The 18,352-nt window shown below is 37.8% G+C and overlaps 1 protein-coding gene across 1 annotated transcript; it reads left to right on the top strand.

The window, feature by feature from the left end:
- The first annotated feature begins 9,583 nt into the window (after positions 1-9,583).
- Positions 9,584-17,077, top strand: macc1 (MET transcriptional regulator MACC1). The gene is made up of 5 exons (XM_037784016.1): positions 9,584-9,818; positions 12,316-12,438; positions 12,534-14,575; positions 14,758-14,946; positions 15,705-17,077. Exons 1-5 carry the CDS (start codon positions 9,761-9,763, stop codon positions 15,906-15,908), a joined length of 2,616 nt encoding a protein of 871 aa, XP_037639944.1. The 5' UTR covers positions 9,584-9,760; the 3' UTR covers positions 15,909-17,077.
- Positions 17,078-18,352: the final 1,275 nt, after the last annotated feature.

Genomic DNA, 18,352 nt, shown 5'->3' with positions numbered 1-18,352 from the left:
GAAAACAACAGGTAGTGTTGTGATGGGATTGTCCCGAGAGGACACTGAAGTGGACATACTTTTTGGTGTATGCGTAAAATTGCTTCATAATGAGTGTTGTCATTTAATGAGAAAATTTCTTTGACTTTTTCCCCCAAGTGTTTAAGACTACTAATTATATAATTTCATAGCTGTACCATCAGAAAACTTCTAATTTTTTTTTTGGCATCTGATCCAGAAATCTTCCTTTCTTGATGTTTTATTTCACCAGGATAGGAGAAGCAAACGATACAAACACTGCTGTGAAAAATGTAGGCCTGCAAAAGTTGTTCTACTTCTGTCATACATATTCCCCAAGTGTTTAAGACTACTAATTACATAATTTCATAGCTGTACCATCAGAAAACTTCTCATTAATAGCCTATACATCTGCGGTGTGAAAGTGTAATCAAAGTTATTCTGGGCACAACTGGACAACTTTGATTTTTTTTTTGGCATCAGATCCAGAAATCTTCATTTCTTGATGTTTTATTTCACCAGGATAGGAGAAGCAAAAAGATACAAACACTGCTGTGGAAAAAAGTAAAAAAAAAAACAGGTAGTGTTGTGATGGGATTGCCCGAGAGGACACAGAAGTGGACATACTTTTTGGTGTATGTGTAATGCTTCATAATGAATGTTGTCATTTAATGAGAAAAAAAGTTTCTTTGACTTTTTCCCCCAAGTGTTTAAGACTACTAATTACATAATTTCATAGCTGTACCATCAGAAAACTTCTCATTAATAGCCTATATCTGCAGTGTGAAAGTGTAATCAAGTTATTGTGGGCACAACTGGAATAGCTAGGGCACAACTGGAACTTTGATTTCTTTTTTTTTTGCATCTGAGTGTTTAGAATACTGACTACATAACCAAGAAATGGTGAAATGACGGTGCAGATGAAGAAATTCTTCCTTTGGTTGGGTCACTGAAGCACTGTGGCATTTGGGATTGAGTTATAGAGACAGTTAAGGCCTGCAGCACAGTTACACTAAAACCCCTTGAATTATGTTTTAATATTCTCAAAACAACAAGTATCTACAGCCTGACATTGTTAGGTGCCATGTGAACCTACAGGCTTTATTTTGCTGCTGTTGTAACAAGATATAGAGGACACAGAAGTGGACATACTTTTTGGTGTATGCGTAAAATGCTTCATAATGAGTGTTGTCATTTAATGAGAAAATCTGACTTTTTTCCCCAAGTGTTTAAGACTACTAATTACATAATTTCATAGCTATACCATCAGAAAACTTCTCATTAATATCCTACATCTGCGGTGTGAAACTGTAACCAAGTTATCGTGGGCACAACTGGAACTTTGATTTTTTTGTTTTTTTGGCATCTGATCCAGAAATCTTCATTTCTTGATGTTTTTATTTCACCAGGAAACACTGCTGTGAAAAATGTAGGCCTGCAAAAGTTGTGCTACTACTGTCATACATATTCCCCAAGTGTTTAAGACTACTAATTACATAATTTCCTAGCTGTACCATCAGAAAACTTCTCATTAATAGCCTATACATCTGCGGTGTGAACGTGTAATCAAGTTATTGTGGGCACAACTGGACAACTTTGATTTTTTTTTTTTTGCCATCTGATCCAGAAATTTTCCTTTCTTGATGTTTTTTATTTCCCAGGATATAGGAGAAGCAAAATATACTGCTGTGAAAAATGTAGGCCTGCAAAAGTTGTGCTACTACTGTCATACATATTGTTCAAAAACCAAACTCTGGCACTTTATTATCGAGCAGGAGAAATTGTTCTTTTTTTTTTTTTTGTCCCTGTGGACGCACTGCTCGGTTATAGGAACAAATACCTGTAGAGTGTGGTAAGATGCGTTTTATCTGTCTGATCCTATCAAGCGTTTGATAATGGAGGAGCAGTTGTAGGTTTATATCACATATTGCTATTCAACAGCCTACACAGCCGAGGTTACTTACACTTCGCTGCAAAAAATGTGTTGTACATAACGAGAAATGTAGTTTAGAATAATTACAGCCCGATGTAAAGGTGAGTAATGTATTTGTCCAGGAGACGATTTTGTATAGGTATTTCTAGTTGTATATGGACTCTAGTAAATATTTGAAAATATACGGAAATGTACTTTTTTTTCTTTGACATGATATGAAATGTATTGTGGGGAGTTATATTTAACCACGAGTTTTTCTTGTATTTAGGGGTCTACCATTAGGCGCACTTTGAATTTATTTGTAAGGTTTTGAAATCATTTACTGTTTTACCCACTCCATTTAATTTAAGTAAGCATGTTGTAAAGTGATTTTAATTTTACAATGATATTTTTTTTTTCCTCTCCCTCCGAGACTGGCTTTTTATGTGAGCCACTCAATAAAGTCAGTATGAATTCAGAAGCAGTTGATCGACTCAGTTTGTTTGATTGTTGAGTCGATACAAATCTAGAACGTTCCAGAACGTTCGAAATTATTTAGAGTGCCTAGAATTTATTATTTGTTATTATTTTATATTATAACATGATTATATATTTGTTGTTTTTTTTTGTCATTAATGAAATAACACCGGTGTTGCGTTTCATGACCTCCGTACAGTTGCTGGGTTTTACACGTTTTTCCGGGCATGGTGGGGAAAAAGGCCCTGCAGCACTATCGAGGCCTCACCCAGAAATTATTTTACATTTCAATCAAATTAAACAATTAAATTGAGCTTCTGATTTAAAAAAGAAAATGAAAAAAAGGTGAAGTGTTGTAATTTAAATTCAGGCACAATTCCCGGTCTATGTCAGTTTATCTGCTGAGCGTCAAAATAAAACTTCTCTGAAGTCAACGCAGGTCAAACACGCCTTATTATGTTAACTTTACCTGTTATTTATCATACAATTATTAAATACTAATAATTTACTATATGTACTGTTATTTCTCTTTTTGGTTTATTTTTTTTAGTTTTTCTCAAACTCCAAAATTATTCTTTTAGAAGCTTTTTTTTTCTCTTTGTAATCAAACTTGCTTCCACAACACGCAGCTTTTGTTGGGTTCGTGTTGGTAATAAATGCTCAGAAGTAGATTAGATAAATGCTTACATTATGGACAGTATAGTCTATTCTTTAAATGTTTAAATAGTCTAACACAATTTAAGAAAAGATAATTCTGTGGCGAGTCTTGTTTTAAGGTTGGGCTCAATTTGACTTGATCTCTCGAGCCTATATTTCTCAAATTTAAAAATGACCAGTATAAGCCTTAAGAAACTACAACAAACTTCTTTTATTTATTAGCAATGTATTTACCTTTATTTTCTATTTATTGTTATTTTTGTAATAATGTATATTTGGACTTAAACACAATTAAGCCTTTTTTTTCCAATTAAGCAAGCAGCTTGTATTTGGTATTTTCTGTCAGTTACAACTGAAAATAGATACAACTCCAGTTTGTCCTATTTACATTTTTTGTATCTATTGTTTCTGGGTTTTTAACGCATTAAATGTACGCACCTAAAATCCCATAATAATGTGCACACTGAGGTTCAGATCATCCTCTAAACTCTGTTACAAAAATAATACGCATTGAAAATAGCAGCCCTTCTAATTATTCTATTTTTTTTTAAGTAAACTATTGTGTTTTCTGTTTCTTGGGTTTATCGTTGAAGGGTGAACTAAAGCCAGTATATCTCTCAAACTTCTGTCACACTGCTCTCTGTGCGCAGCTCTGTAGCGCCATCTAGCGCTTCCACCTTGAGCGACTTCTACCAGCCAAATGTATGGTTTTGGGTTCTGGTGTTATTTCAGCTGAGAAAGCTCATTTTGAGTTATTTAAGCAAACTCTCTTTCAGTTTTGCTGCATCAAACCATCTTTACACTTTTAACTGTCTGTGCAGAACTCTCAGACTAAAAGTTGAGGCTTTTATTTCAACAAATTCAACAGAACACTTGGAACTATCTGATGTCCCTTTTTCCACATTATGAGATATGTGCATTGATAAGGACAACATAAGGTGATCACAAGACCCAGTCAGAATTATGTGTACTCAGGTGTCTCTGATAATGCTTTCAAATAAGGAGCAAATTAGAAATTAAAGTCAAAGTACTTACTGTTGCAGTACATTAGGGTCATCTAAGCAGAGCGATAGATATCCTCTGTTTCCATCGCCCACACACTCTCCAACTGTTTTGTTGGGAATTCAGGAAAAAAAATGCCCATAATGATCGTGAACATTTATTTGCCCGTTTCATTTTCTTTCATTCTTCCTTTTTCAAATTTATCTTCTTATACACACTAAAATGTAAAAGTGCAGACACAGACGTACTCAGAGGGATGAAGTTGCATCTGGTTGTATCCTCTTCACCTGCCTTCTCTTTACTCTGTTCAGACTTTTCCTGTGATGGTGCAGGGAAGCAGAAAATTCTGCAGGGACAATAGAAAAGTTATAAATGAAACCATGGTGGTTCAGGGGGAACCAAGAAAGTGAAATGGCAGTGCAGATGAAGAAATTCTTCCTTTGGTGGGTCACTGAAGCACTGTGGCATTTGGGATTGAGTTATTTGCTTTGTTTTGGGGAAAGTCAGAGATACAAGAAAAAGGCTGCTCATCACTCAAGGCAGCAAATATATTCACACAGAAAGACCGTGGGTAAAACATGAATACTTGGTTGTGTAGTCAATTTTTATCTTCATCAAAAGGTTTGACATATTCAGAATATTATATATTATATTTCGTTTTTTTTGTTTAGTTCATACTATATTATATATAAGATTTTGTCTCAAAGAAAAACATTTTCAAATTCCAGATAAGGCTGCATTGGCATTTTTCCACTGGCAAAATAGTGGGTAGTTTCAAAAATGGAGAAATATATATTTCATAAACAGAATATAACCTGGACTGGAGGACATTAGATTCAATTGACAATGTATTACTTGACTTACCATATTACAAACTGATATTAAAATGTGTGAAGTTATATGTTTTACTCAAAGTGGCAACAAAAGACAATATTTTCTGTCAAAAAAAAAACAAGCCTTGAAGTTTTCAACTGTCTCAACAGGCAACTACAATATAAACAGTCATTAAAGTAATCATTAAAATATGAAGAGAGTCATTTTGGCCTAATGTCTGAGGAGTGCACAGTCCTGTGTTGTTATGTTATTAACACATTCCCAGACTGTTGCAGTCTCACCTGGTCCTCAGAGGAGTGTCCCGCCGCTTCCTGCATTTGAATGAAGCTGGCCACAGAGAGGAAGGGCACACATGCCATGATGAGGAGCTGCCAACTGTGGATGAAGGCCACAATAACAGCAGTGTGTTGGCAGCCAAACCCAGCTTTGATCCAGACATCTAGAAAACAGAAAGAGGAGTAATATTATCCTGGAGAGTAGAAATTTGGATGAATCAGTGATTTTGAGGTTTTAATCAAATTCAAGCTGAATCACAGTCTTGACTGCAGCTGCTGTCGGTATGATGGGATGTATTGGGTTTTCTAGCTCTACCAGCAAATCACAGTGTTGTGGTAACACCTCTCACCGATGATGCATCTGTGGCCAATTTTGTGGTTAAAACCACCAACCGCACTGTCATTGTCATCAAACCAACCAATCTCCTGGGAAAGGCAATTTGACGAGGCTAAGAGGTTAGTCAAAATAATTAACGGTAATTGCTGCAACACTGACAGCGGTGCCCTTATACAATGCTTTTGGCAATTTAGATTCATTTATACGTCACAGGTGGTGTTTCACCTGTCTGATCGCTGAGTGGAATACCTGCAGACTGAACCTCACTGAGCTCTGCTGCTGGTTTTGCAGACCCAGATGTAATGACTTCATCACATGAGTGTCTATAAAATAAATAGCGTTCACCGCAGGATCAAAGTGAACTACTTTTCTACCTGAAGACAAAGGTTTGAGGGAACGACGGCAATGAAAGAGAGACAAAAACATGTGTTTTCTCCTGTGACATCAGGGTGAATCACCTCAAAGTCCTTGGAGCTATAAGCATGAGAGTTAAAGACATGATCACATTATGTTTCACTATAAAACCCATTTGCCATAACCCACACTGCTCCAATCAAGATGAAGGTTAAGGCCTGAGGCAGCATCTTGGTGAAAGTGATACGAGCTTTCACTGTTTATTCTGATTCCTTGGCATTTTTTTTAAAAAGTGTTTTGTAAACAAATGTCTAAGTATTCACAAACAGGTTTACCAAAGCCTTCCTATCACTGTGACACTGATGGATGGAGACCACTAGAGCTACAACAATAAGTCAATTAATTGATCGACAGAAAAATAATCGACAACTATTTTGATAATCGTTTAATTTTTAAAGTAAATTGTTGTGCAAAAATGGCAGAAAATGCTCTTTTCAGCCTCTCAAATATGGATAATTCCTACTTTTCTCTGTTTTATCTCATATTAAACTGAATAAATTTGGGTTTTAGACTGACAAAACAAGACATTTAAGGACATCACCTTGGACTTTGAGAAACTGGGATGGACATTTGTCACTATTTTCTGACATTTTATAGACCAAACGATAAATCTAAAAAAAATAAGATTAATCGATAATGAAATGAATCATTAGTTGCAGCCCTAGAGACCACCATACTGCAATATATACTGGAATATCTGTGACATCAAATATCACAATGAGAGCTGCAACAATTAGTCGATTAGTCGGTCAACATAACATTTATCGGCAACTATTTTAATAATCGATTAGTCAACTCCATTTTCAAGCAAAAATGCTAAACATTTGATGGTTGCAGCTTTTCAATCACGAGTATTTGCTGCTTTTCCTACTCTTACATTACAGTAAATTGAATATCTTTGGATTTTGGACTGTTGGTCGAACAAAAAAAGACATATGAAGACATAAACTTGGATTCTGGGAAACTGTGATGCACATTCTTTAATACTTGTTGTGTTTGCGTTTCATCAGCAGATAGGGACAGTGTATACCAAGTTGGACACCGCTTTATTTAGGCTTTTTAAAATAACCACAGTCATGATTGCCACCAATGTTTTTTTCTGAATCACTGCTTCTGCTTTGGTGTTATCAGACAGGTCCTTACTTGTTGGATTGGAGAAAATCTAAAACAAACAGATGAGACATCCACTCGGTGGTTTTAGGTAAAAAAAACACTGAAAAGTCTGACCAAATGAATGGTGGAGAATTGGCGCCACCAAGTGGCACAAATATGAAAGTTTCACCATTTCTAAATTTGAGCCCTCAAATTCAGTTTAGGCTAGAAATAAAAAATGGGTTTGCACAGTAAGGTTGAATATTTATGTTTCATGTTAACCATCAACTCCGGTGAAATGTGAAAAACACCAAAATTTGATTTATTCAAGTCTATAATTCTGTTTGCAAGAACTGAGTTTAGCAGTCTATGTTGAAGTCTGTTGCTGAACTGTAAAGGACAGAAGAAGTTCCACAGTTGTGAATTACAAAGTAGCCTATTTCATTTTACCTGAAAGCTTTTTGCATGTTAATTTGAAATGGAACAGAATCATTCTCCTTTTCCTGAACAAACACAAAATTATCTTCAAATCTGATGTGACAAATGTTATCAGGGAAGTTAGATGTGAAGTGTACCCACACTAAAAGAAATTTCCCTAAGATGTAAATACTATATTAGCCGAGTAAGGAAGTGGCATTACAGTTGACCTGTTGTTGAATCCATATTATATAATAATCTGTTCCTCAACATGTTGAATAACTTTCTGTTTAATCTATGAACAGTGCCAACATGAAGAAACAGCCATTCGTTGACAATGGCTCGTTGTTAAAGTATTAAAAACACTTAATAATGTACATACTCCAATGGATTGATTTGTGTAGCTACTTGTGTAAAATACTGTAAACACACAATTCTGTGTTTGAATCAAGATCTTTCATATTTACATTACGTACAAGTTTAAACGTTACTCTTACTTTCAAGGCCAATGGATCAGAACATAGACAGAAAAATATGTACACTTAATAGAGCATTTTCATTAACTGCACCTCATTAATAAACATATTACCATTGGCGACTGTCCCTTTCAACAGCAGACATTTTGCCCTGTCATAAAGCAAAGGCGTTACTAACGTTAACAATGGCTAAACACGACAGTGTGAGAGAGAGTTGCACCGCACCAAGACCCTGACACTGAATCAGCTAAATGGAATTCAGCCATAAGTATGTTTTTTATTAGTTACCCCTATGCTTTTCACACCGTAATAAAAATAATATTTTCTTCTTGTTTCTTCTTCTTGATGTCAACAAATCCCATGAAATAAAACAACAAATAACAACAATGTGTCAGTCCATCTTTCAATACTTTCTGACTTCTCTGCTCTACTGTTTAAAAATGCTCAATAATTTCCTAAAGCAGCCGGAGTAAATAGCAACATTTATGTTTTTTTTAGTAGTTTTTGAAGAACAATTGAAGTCTATGGGCACAGAGGAATATGCTTTGGCAATACTTATCAGATCAGTTCATTGTTTGGTTTTGGTATTTCATGGGATATGTTTGCTGAAAATAAAAATAAAGAAAGAAAAATAGAGCATGCCACCAGCCATATTCTTAAAACAGCCACAAGGGAGCACAGTTTGCTCACACATCTGTCTTCTGTTTCAGATACCTGATAAGAAATTATCTGGGTCAGTGCTGATAATGAAATCATTGCAACTGGTGGAATGTGGGATGCAGATTTTGTCAATTTTATTTCATATTCAAGCAGTTAACACCGACATCATGCACGCACAGCTCAGGATAAACATCATATATTTTACAACATACTTTCATTTGTGTATCAGGGGGATGTTAATTAGTCATGCTAAAGTCCACCGACTACATTTGTTATGAAAATTCATAATCTACTCAAGAGTGCTTAGTTGCATTCCTTGAGAACTTGGGACGCCGCGGGCCTGCATCCAAAGACCACAACAGCTCTGGACAGAACATTTAAAACTTGATGTTCATCAGCAAAGATAACAGTCGTAAAAACAAACAGTAAGCTTCTCCCACATGAGGCATTTGAAGTTATTGCTTTTCATACATTTTGGCATGCAACTGCAAAAGCCGTAAGCAGGCTGAAATAGTTTATTTCTATAAAGATTAAATATGATTCAGCAGTCTCGGTTAGTGATCTATTCAGGCATTCGTCACAGTACATGTGTATAACCTGTTCAGTGAGATAACATGACTTCTTGATGAGATTAACCTCTCACAGTTCATTTTGGCTTTGATCCAAACAGTCACTCTAAAACAGCAGTGATAATGACAAACAGTAAAAATCAATAAAATCCAACCATATCTGTTAGTGGAATAAGTTTCAGATGAATGACCAAGTAAGGAGAAGAGGAAATGATGTTATGGCACACCTTTTGTTATGTTAATATACTGCAAGAAGCACCTGCCAAATGCTCCCAAAGGTGTGTGGACTTCACTTGTAAATAGATTTCACTAATAATGTCATTCTAACTGGGTGAAACAACCTGTGTGCTTGTTTTTGCAGCCTTCCCAGCATGCTTATCACTAAACTCAGGCTCCTGTCGAAACTACACAAGTATCGCTCAGTGTCAGGTGTTGTAAATTCCGTGCGTAAACAGAGAGGTGCATTCTGGGTATTGTAGTCGCAACCTGTGAGAGGCCACTCCTCCGCCACAGAGTTCCTGTATTAGTTTAAACTCTCAGTCCCGAAATGCTCGGTGCCTGAGAGCAAACAGAGTAAAGAGAGAGCTGTAACGTGAGGAGGTGGACATCACAGATACGCCCTAGAAAAAAAAAAAGTGTAAATGATAGTGGATCGGCCTCTTTTCCTGCCACAGCTCCGAAGCAAAACTACAACCCACGGTGAGATCAAACTTTTCTTTTCTTTTCTCCTATTTGATGATGGGCTTTCCATGTCGCACTTCCACAATAGAAAGTGGCCTATATATAGGATGTCTTTATTAATGTGTAACTACCGAGTATATATAGATACACACACCTGTTCAGGTAGACTCTGACACTGACAGGCTGCATGTCAGTGGGGCTTGTTGGAGCTCTTATGTCTCTGAATCTGTGCTGTGTGAGTGTTTCTCACTCTGTCTAGATTATTAATGAATGTCAGATTTGTTTGAGAATATTTATCTGATTAAATCTAAAAAAAAAAATAAAAAAAATAAAACATGCACAAGATTATAATCAGTTTATATAATATTGAGTATAGGGTGACAACAGGAATGGCAGTACAGTGCACAGTAAATAAGCCTGCTATTAGATCAGAATGTACATATTTACTGTCAGTAGTACAGTGGCAATGCACTTTGATCATTGTAGAAGAAGCGCAGAGACAACCGACTACTGTGTCATATAGGCTTGACAAGACCAACCTGTTTTTGTGCACTGGTGTAAGAAACCACATTATTAATGACTGACTCACTGTGACAAGTCATGAATGGGTAGTGTCCTTTTTACACAAACACTGACAGACTGAAGAGTTGAGGCTTTATTCCACACTTTGGAACATTTTTTCTCCTGTAACAGACTGCAGAAAAGCCTGAGGCTCACTGTGCTTAAGGAAACTGGAGACAGAACAATAACTTTACTTTTATGTCTTTCATTGTGTGGTGTTTGGTTGTTGTCGTGTGTCACACAGCACTTCAAAATGTCTGCTTTATGTTTATGGCTGCAACTAAAGATTACTGCTTTATTTTAACAATATATCTGGTTATTATTTTCTTGAATAATCTTGTGTAAAATGTCAGACAGAAAGTAATGAAAAATGCACATAAAAATATCTAAGAACCCCAATATAACATATTCAAATTACATGTCCAAAAGATTTTCAGTTTACCACGGTAGAAGACTAAGAAAACCTGCAAATATTCATATTTGAGGAACTGTTACCTGTCAAAATGTTGGCATCTTTGCTTTAATAATGCTTATGACTCAATGAATTATAAATATTGTTGCTGATTAATTTTCTGTTGGTAAACTAAGAGAACAAAGGAGGTCTGCACACTGTTGAACTCCAAATGGTGTATCTTTCTTTCTCTTATAAATAGGGCTGTCAGTCCGTTAAAATATTTAATCACAATTAATCGCAAATTAATGAAATTTGTTTAGCCGTTCAAAATGTGAGATTTGTCAAGTATTTAATACTCTTATCAACATGGGAGTGTGCAAATATGCTTGCTTCTTGCAAATGTATGTATATATGTATTATTGGAAATCAATTACCAAAAGGAAACAATGACACATATTGTCCAGAAACCCTCACAGGTACTGCATTTAGCATAAACAATATGCTCAAATCATAACATGACAAACTCAAGCCCAAAAGGCAACAACAGCTGTCAGTGTGTCAGTGTGCTGATTTGACTATGACTTGCCCCAAACTGCATGTGATTATCATATAGTGGGCATGTCTGTTAAGAGGAGACTTGTGGGTACCCAGAAAACCCATTTTCATTCACATATCTTGAGGTCAGAGGTCAAGGGACCCCTTTGAAAATGACCATGCCAGTTTTTCTTCGCCTAAGTTTAGTTTTAGTTCGTTTTTTTATGCCTTCTTCGCGTCAAGACTGGGTCGGTACCAATGGATTCCGTAGGTTTTTTTAAGATAGGATAGGATAGGATGAACTTTATTGATCCCCAAAGGGGAAACTGGTTGGCCACCATGCACAAAAACTCAACAAAGACATAGTAACAACACTATACATCAACTACACAAGATAACACCACGCAGTTCATTAAAAGGAAGTACATAGTTCCAACAACAATGAGGGGTCAGTAAGAGCTAAGTATACAGTCATAAAAAGCGCAGAGTGCATACAGTGAATGAATAAAGAGTGAATAGCCTAGTTTCATATGATGCCAGTATCTTCATTTTAGCTTCAAAACTGAGCCCGCTACAACCTAAAAATCACAAGTTGCGTTAATGTGTTAAAGAAATTAGTGGTGTTAAAACAAATTAGCATTAACGCATTATTATTGCGTTAACATTGACAGCCCTACCTATAAGGCAACGTTTTGATCAAGAGAAATAAACCATTTGGAGCCTAACAGTGTGCGGACCTCCTTTGTGCCCTGCAGTTAAGTTTCTTGTCTTGCACCTGAGTATCTTTGCCTGGATGTGCACACACTTGGTCCCTCTTCTGTTGGTCAACTCATTAATTAATTGACTGATTATTTCAGCCCTAGATTGGTTATATTAATTCATTTGGGATATCAGTATATTGGGTATTTATTTTGTTGTACTTCAGGATCCCTGGTTGCATCTTTTAAGGAATAAAGTAAAGTGTTATAGTAGTAAAAGCTGCTGGTTTATTTAGAAATTAAAACAATATAGTTTTTATGTTTACAGATGAAAATATGGCAGCTGGAAGGGCAAGCTCCTTCCGTCGTGTTGGGAGTCTCATGCGGAGTAAATCTGAGGGGACACTGATTGATCTGGACGACAAAGTTTCGACCACTGACAACCTGAATGGTAAAATTCTCACTTTGAAACAGAGGCAGCCTGTGCTCTAAATCTGAAAAACTTAATTAACAGATGTCCTAACCAAACGCTTAATATTTTCACAGGTGGATATGTGACACAGAACTCCGAGTGGCCACTTTTACAGCCAGAAGTCGCACGTTCAACTCACTCAAAAAATCCCTTTTGGAACAAGCTGTCTGGATCAAATCCTTTCTTAGATGACATCGTGCAGAACAGTACAAATAATCACATTTCCAACACATCAAATGTAAACCAAAACAATGAAAAAGATTTAAACACAAATAACGATGACGCCATTAGCACATCTTCAGATGAAGGCAACTTGGGAAAGTTTTTGGAAAACAAACAGAAAATCGGCAACAAATCTGGGAGATGGAAAAGTGCTTCAGACATCCTGGAAGAACTGGAGAGAAAAGAGCCAAAACGGGAGGACAGCTTCAGACCGCCGGGGCCGGTGCTGAACCCAGATTTTGAGTGGCTCAAGAATGACAGAGAGGCCTACAAGATAGCCTGGCTGAGCCACAGGCAGCTAACGCGCTCATGTCTGGACTTAAATCTGATGAGCCAGAGTCCAGGCTGGGCTCAGACACAGGCCACCGACTCTCAGGTCATCTGCAAGATCGGCCACACTGGAGGGTCAGTGCAGCTGCCAGACTCAGAAATTAGCATCCATATCCCAGAAGGCCATGTTCCTCCTGGAGAAGTCCAGGAAGTTACACTGAAAGCATTGCTAGACCCTCCTCCTGGACTCAATAACAACTATGTGACAACCATGAGTCCACTTCTAGAGGTGGTCCTCAGCAACATCAACATAAAAGAGTGCATCTCTCTGGAGTTGAAACTGTCTGGAGAGGTGAAGAGCGACGCGTTGAGTCAGGTGATGACTACTGTGGTCGGGCTGGTGTCCAACAAAAGAGAGGGACCTTACCTTAAAGTGAACGACTGTTACATTTACAAGAACATGATGCAGATGAAGGTGCAGGACCTAAAGATGCATTTTTATGTGATTGCAGTCGCAGAGGCCTCTGCGATCCAGTCTCCTGCTACGTCAGTGTGGGATTACCTCGATCGCCAGATCACAGTAGCAGTTTATGGTCCCAGGTACATCCACCCATCATTCAAGGTCGTGATAGTGGTTTGCGGTCATGGGGAAGTCCCGTCAAGGCTCTCGTTTTCAGCCATCTCCAAAGCCAACAAAAACGTGCCTTCACTTGTGCTGCAGCTTTGGGGGAAACATGGGTTCAAACCAGACAAACTGAACAACCTGCAAGTCGGTGTTAGCCTCACAGGCTCGATGTTTAAAATCAAACCGGAGGACGAACTGAAAGAAGTGAGGCAAAGTCAGCTCAAAATAGGGACAGTTTTGCATCTGCCAGTTGCCTTATCTTGTGTTAGTAACACAGAAATGACTCCTTTTAAATTAGATCTACAAGTGAAGGAATCAAACGCTGCAGCTCTTGCACAGTTCCAGGTGCCTTCCCCTCCCGCTGCACCCATCAGATCAGAAAAGCGAGCGCCGAGGCAGATAGAAAAGCGGACTGAAGTAGCAAGGACCTCACCTATTCCTGAGGAAAGTGTTCCAGATTTCCCCAAATTCATAGACAGACCTGTGAACCTGCAGTGGTATTGTGTAGCCCTAAAGTCAGTCCTCCGTCAGCCACGTGTAGACTACCTTCTGGAGTACTTCAAGGGGGACACTGTGGCTCTCCTATCCAAAGAGACTGTCAGGTCAGTGGGCAACTCCAAAGTAAAGGAGTGGTTTATCGGATTCCTTCGAGGCAGGATTGGTTTGATTCACTGCAAGAACGTCAAGCACATAAGCAGAAACCAGGTGATCGACTTCACCGGCATTGAAATGACCACAGAGGTCCTCTTGGACAACATGACACTGCCCTTCAAGAAGCTTACTTACATGTACTCCGCCATCCAGACGTTGGTCACTGAACACATAACCAGCTGGAGACCTTTGGCTGATACTTTCGGGTACAGCAAGCTGACACTGGACACCATCACACGGAGAAACGCCGAAACTGCGGCTGATAAAGTGGCTTGCGTGCTGGAACAGCTGAAGGAAGACTGCCACGCCGAGAAGAGCAGGAAAAAGTTTCTGCATGAGCTCATGGTGGTAAGATGAGAAAAATAATATATTTAAATATTTGTATTTAACATCTCAATCTTTGTGTGCACTACATACAAGAAAAATAACAACCCACCACTCATGCTATAGCAATTTTACAGCCCGTATGCTCTGATGTCCTGCGTTTTCTGTGGCTTTGTGACAGTTTATCTCTCCGTTTATCGCCACAGGGTCTGTTGAAGATGGACTCTATGAATCTTGTGGCCCAGCTGATTCAGAACACAGTCATTTTGTCCACCGCTGTGGAGCTGGGAGCTCGATGGCGGGAGCTCGCTGAGAAGATGGGAAAACTGTCCAGCTCTCAGATAGCGGGTTATGAGGCGCCGCACCGAGGGAAGAACGGAGAAGTCGGTGCCCCGGTCAGTTTAACAGTACACATTGACACACCAAGCAATGGATTTATAGAGCATAGACTGTATATAAGAAGTGGATGTATTCACCGCGATGTCACCCATTTTTTTTGTGGACTGCGGTTTAGAAGCCTCAAGTTCGGCATTTTGGCCGTTTCCTTCTTGGTTTTTGGCCGTCACCATCTTTGTTTTTTGCAACCAGAAGTGACACAAGTACAATCGAATGCTGAATAAGACATTTTTAGGTGACCAAAATGTTACAATTAACTTCAATGAACTGAAGACAAGGGTTAAAGTTGTAAGACGAAAACACGGACAACTCCCAGACCGGACAATGCCGACTTGTCAATCGCAAGGTAGCCATGCCCTAAAGCATCCCCTGCTTTATGGTCTATCTGACTCTAAATGGGACCATAATTTACTAAATGAACATCATGCAGTATTGAAGAAGACTTGAAACTAGTGATTGAGAACATAAACTCATGTTTACAATGTTTACTGAGGTAATAGATCAAGTGAGAAGTAGGGTCATTTTCTCATAGACTTCTATACAATCAGACTTCTTTTTGCAACCAGAGGAGTCGCCCCCTGCTGGCTGGTAGAAAGAGTGCAAGTTTAAGACACTTCAACTTTGGCTTCACATTTCAGAACCAGTGGGTTTCCCACTGATATAGAGTAGATAACACTGATCTTGCGGCAATTCTGCATTAAATACGATGTATGTTTTATTCTACAAATTGATTCCTGTATTTCCTATTCTGTTTCAGGCAATGTGGAAGCCCGCCTATGACTTCCTGTACTCCTGGAGTCAGCGGTACGGAGACAGCTACAGGGACATGATCCAGGATCTGCACCTGGTCCTGGACAAAATGAAAAACCCTGCCACCAGACAGTGGAGGCAGCTGACCGGTGCCCTAATCACAGCGAACTGTCTCGATATCTTTCGAGCCTCTGCATACCCGAATTTCTAAACTTTATGCAAGCGCACAGTGATGACAGCAACAGCTACGCACTTGGGAAACACAGAGAGGTTTTGTTACACGGCAATATGGCTTTGATGTTGTTACTTTGCTCTTTTTTTTTGTTGTCGTATAGTTTTTCTCACTCATTTTTACACATTAGAAGCTACTTTGTTGAAATTCAATCAGGTACTTGCACTAAATGTTTGGATCTCACGTGGTGAATGTAAAATATGTTATGTGAAGGAATATCACTTCATTTTGCCAAGAGAAGAAAATGAAGTGTAGCTTGTCACTTTTCTCTATATATGTCTGTGCCAATGTGATGAAGCCTTAACGTGAAAGTTCATTTTGGTAGATCATTTTCAGTCAAATGTTTATGAGGTCAGTAGTTCCTGACCGATCAACTGTTCCTGGGTATCAATGATCTAAAATGTAATCCTTTGCCTATTAATAGTAGGCTAATGCTACATTATACATTTACTGTTTCTGCTAATGAGCATTACCTAAAGAGCAGGTTAAATTATTATTTATGTATCTAATTTGATTTCTTCTACTACATTACTTAATCACTGACTATTAGGAAGATCCATGTCACCTTTATGGATCCTGTGAAAGTTTGTATTAGTGGGATTTTTAAAGGCGCAGTGTGTAGGATTTGGCGGCAATAGATCCCCCTGAATGCTACACACTGGCCCTTTAAGTTTTAGTTTTCTATAATATACTGTAAGTAGTTAATAATAATGTGAACACTGTCGCTAACTAACAATCTCAAGGGTTGCAGTACTGACAGTACATTAGTACATTAAATGGAGTGAAAATGAGAATGTTCTACCAAAGTGAAAGTTCCCTGATGCCAGTAAACAAACCATAAAGACGCTACTATACAAGTGTCATAAACTGTTGTTTCTTAAATATTAGTGTATTTTTTATACTGTAATGTAATGTTTTAGATATGTACAAAGCAGATCATTTTTATAAGATATACAATGTAAGCATTGTCTTTGTATGATCATGTTTTCACTGCCAAATGGAAACCTCATTGTTTAGAGTGGTGCCATAAACAGCACACAGTGCTTTCAGTCACTGAAATGTTAGACAACAATTGCTGTCTTTAATACTGAAATGGAGATGTGTTGCATGAGATATGAATAAATATTAACTGAAGTAAATGACTAATAGCAACTAAAGAACTATACTTATTCAAATCATATTTCAATACATAACAACTTATGACATTTGTATTTTTTTCCAGTTTAGCTGTGTTAAATCACACCATAGAAACAAATGACTTTTCCCTGAAGTGTTTTCCACAGATTTTCTCTGACTGTTTGCTTTTCCCGACGCTGTTTGTTTAAGCTAGTTTCAGCTCAGAGCATTGTGTGCCGGTTCTCTATCAAACAGAGAGCACAGAGTGCTGAACTGACTTTACTTTGGCTCACTGAATGCACCGCGGGAAAAGTAAATCAAATAAGGGAAATGGTATCAGGCAACAGAGGGCACTGATTCAATCTCCGAGTTGAGAGTGATTGTAAGATTGTGTTTTATTTGTAAGGGCTGACGGTAAACAGTTTAGGAGTTTAGAGGGAACCTCAAGGACAAAATCAGGGATGTGAAACACTGGAGTTGAAATTATTTCACTCCTGAGTTTTCTCTCACTAAAATAACTACTTTTGTATAAACATCCATCAGACAGAGCGGTCACATCCTTCTTACTTTTATTACCCTTTAATACCTCTTTTACCTCCTAATCAGCCACAATTATTTCACTTCTCTGGCAGCAAGTAAAGAAATATCAGGGAACTGTACCTCATAATTTAGTGTTAAACTTTGTGTATAATTTCCTGATCATCGCACAATTTTTTAGATTAATTGGACAATGGTGTTTCTCATGAAAACCTAAAGAAATTCTGCAATATGAATATGAATAGAAAACAGTAATATACCTAAGTTTTAAGCATTTAATAGTGAACTCCCTCAAACACAGAGGACAAAGGTTCACTGTTTTAGGGAGTGAGGGTCAGTTCAGAGGAAGTATTCAATTTATCTATCTGAAGCTCAAGCGTATGACTCATAGATAAATAGTTAACAATTTATAAAAGTTATAGAAGGAAACATTAATGATTAAATATCAATACTGAACACTGTTGCTGTAGCTGTAAATATCTAAGATATGACCATTGTGTCATGTGTTCAGTTACAGTAAAATATAAAAAAGTTACTTTATTTATTGTAAAAATAAATATGTATAAATGTGTAGTGTATTTAATTGCATGCATATATATGCTTAATCTAATTACAAATGAGCTACAGAATTAGAAACCTAGATGATAAGTGACTCAAAGATGTATCTTTTGCTGTCACAACAAGCTACAGGGTGAAGCACTGGCAGCGAAATGAGGGACACAGATGAAAAATGTTCGAGGCGTCCAATTTAAAAATGGACACTGCCTTTT

Source organism: Sebastes umbrosus, chromosome 11, assembly GCF_015220745.1.
Source record: "Sebastes umbrosus isolate fSebUmb1 chromosome 11, fSebUmb1.pri, whole genome shotgun sequence".
Classification (NCBI taxonomy): domain Eukaryota; kingdom Metazoa; phylum Chordata; class Actinopteri; order Perciformes; family Sebastidae; genus Sebastes; species Sebastes umbrosus.
This window is presented reverse-complemented; position numbering and strand designations above follow the sequence as displayed.

What these genes read in the sequence shown, in the direction of transcription:
- macc1 (XM_037784016.1), top strand. Translation starts at nt 9,761, where the DNA reads ATGATAGTGGATCGGCCTCTTTTCCTGCCACAGCTCCGAAGCAAAACT. An exon ending in AAGCAAAACTACAACCCACG is followed by an intron (nt 9,819 to 12,315) that starts GTGAGATCAAAC and finishes TTATGTTTACAG; the next exon opens with ATGAAAATATGGCAGCTGGA. An exon ending in ACGGAGAAGTCGGTGCCCCG is followed by an intron (nt 14,947 to 15,704) that starts GTCAGTTTAACA and finishes ATTCTGTTTCAG; the next exon opens with GCAATGTGGAAGCCCGCCTA.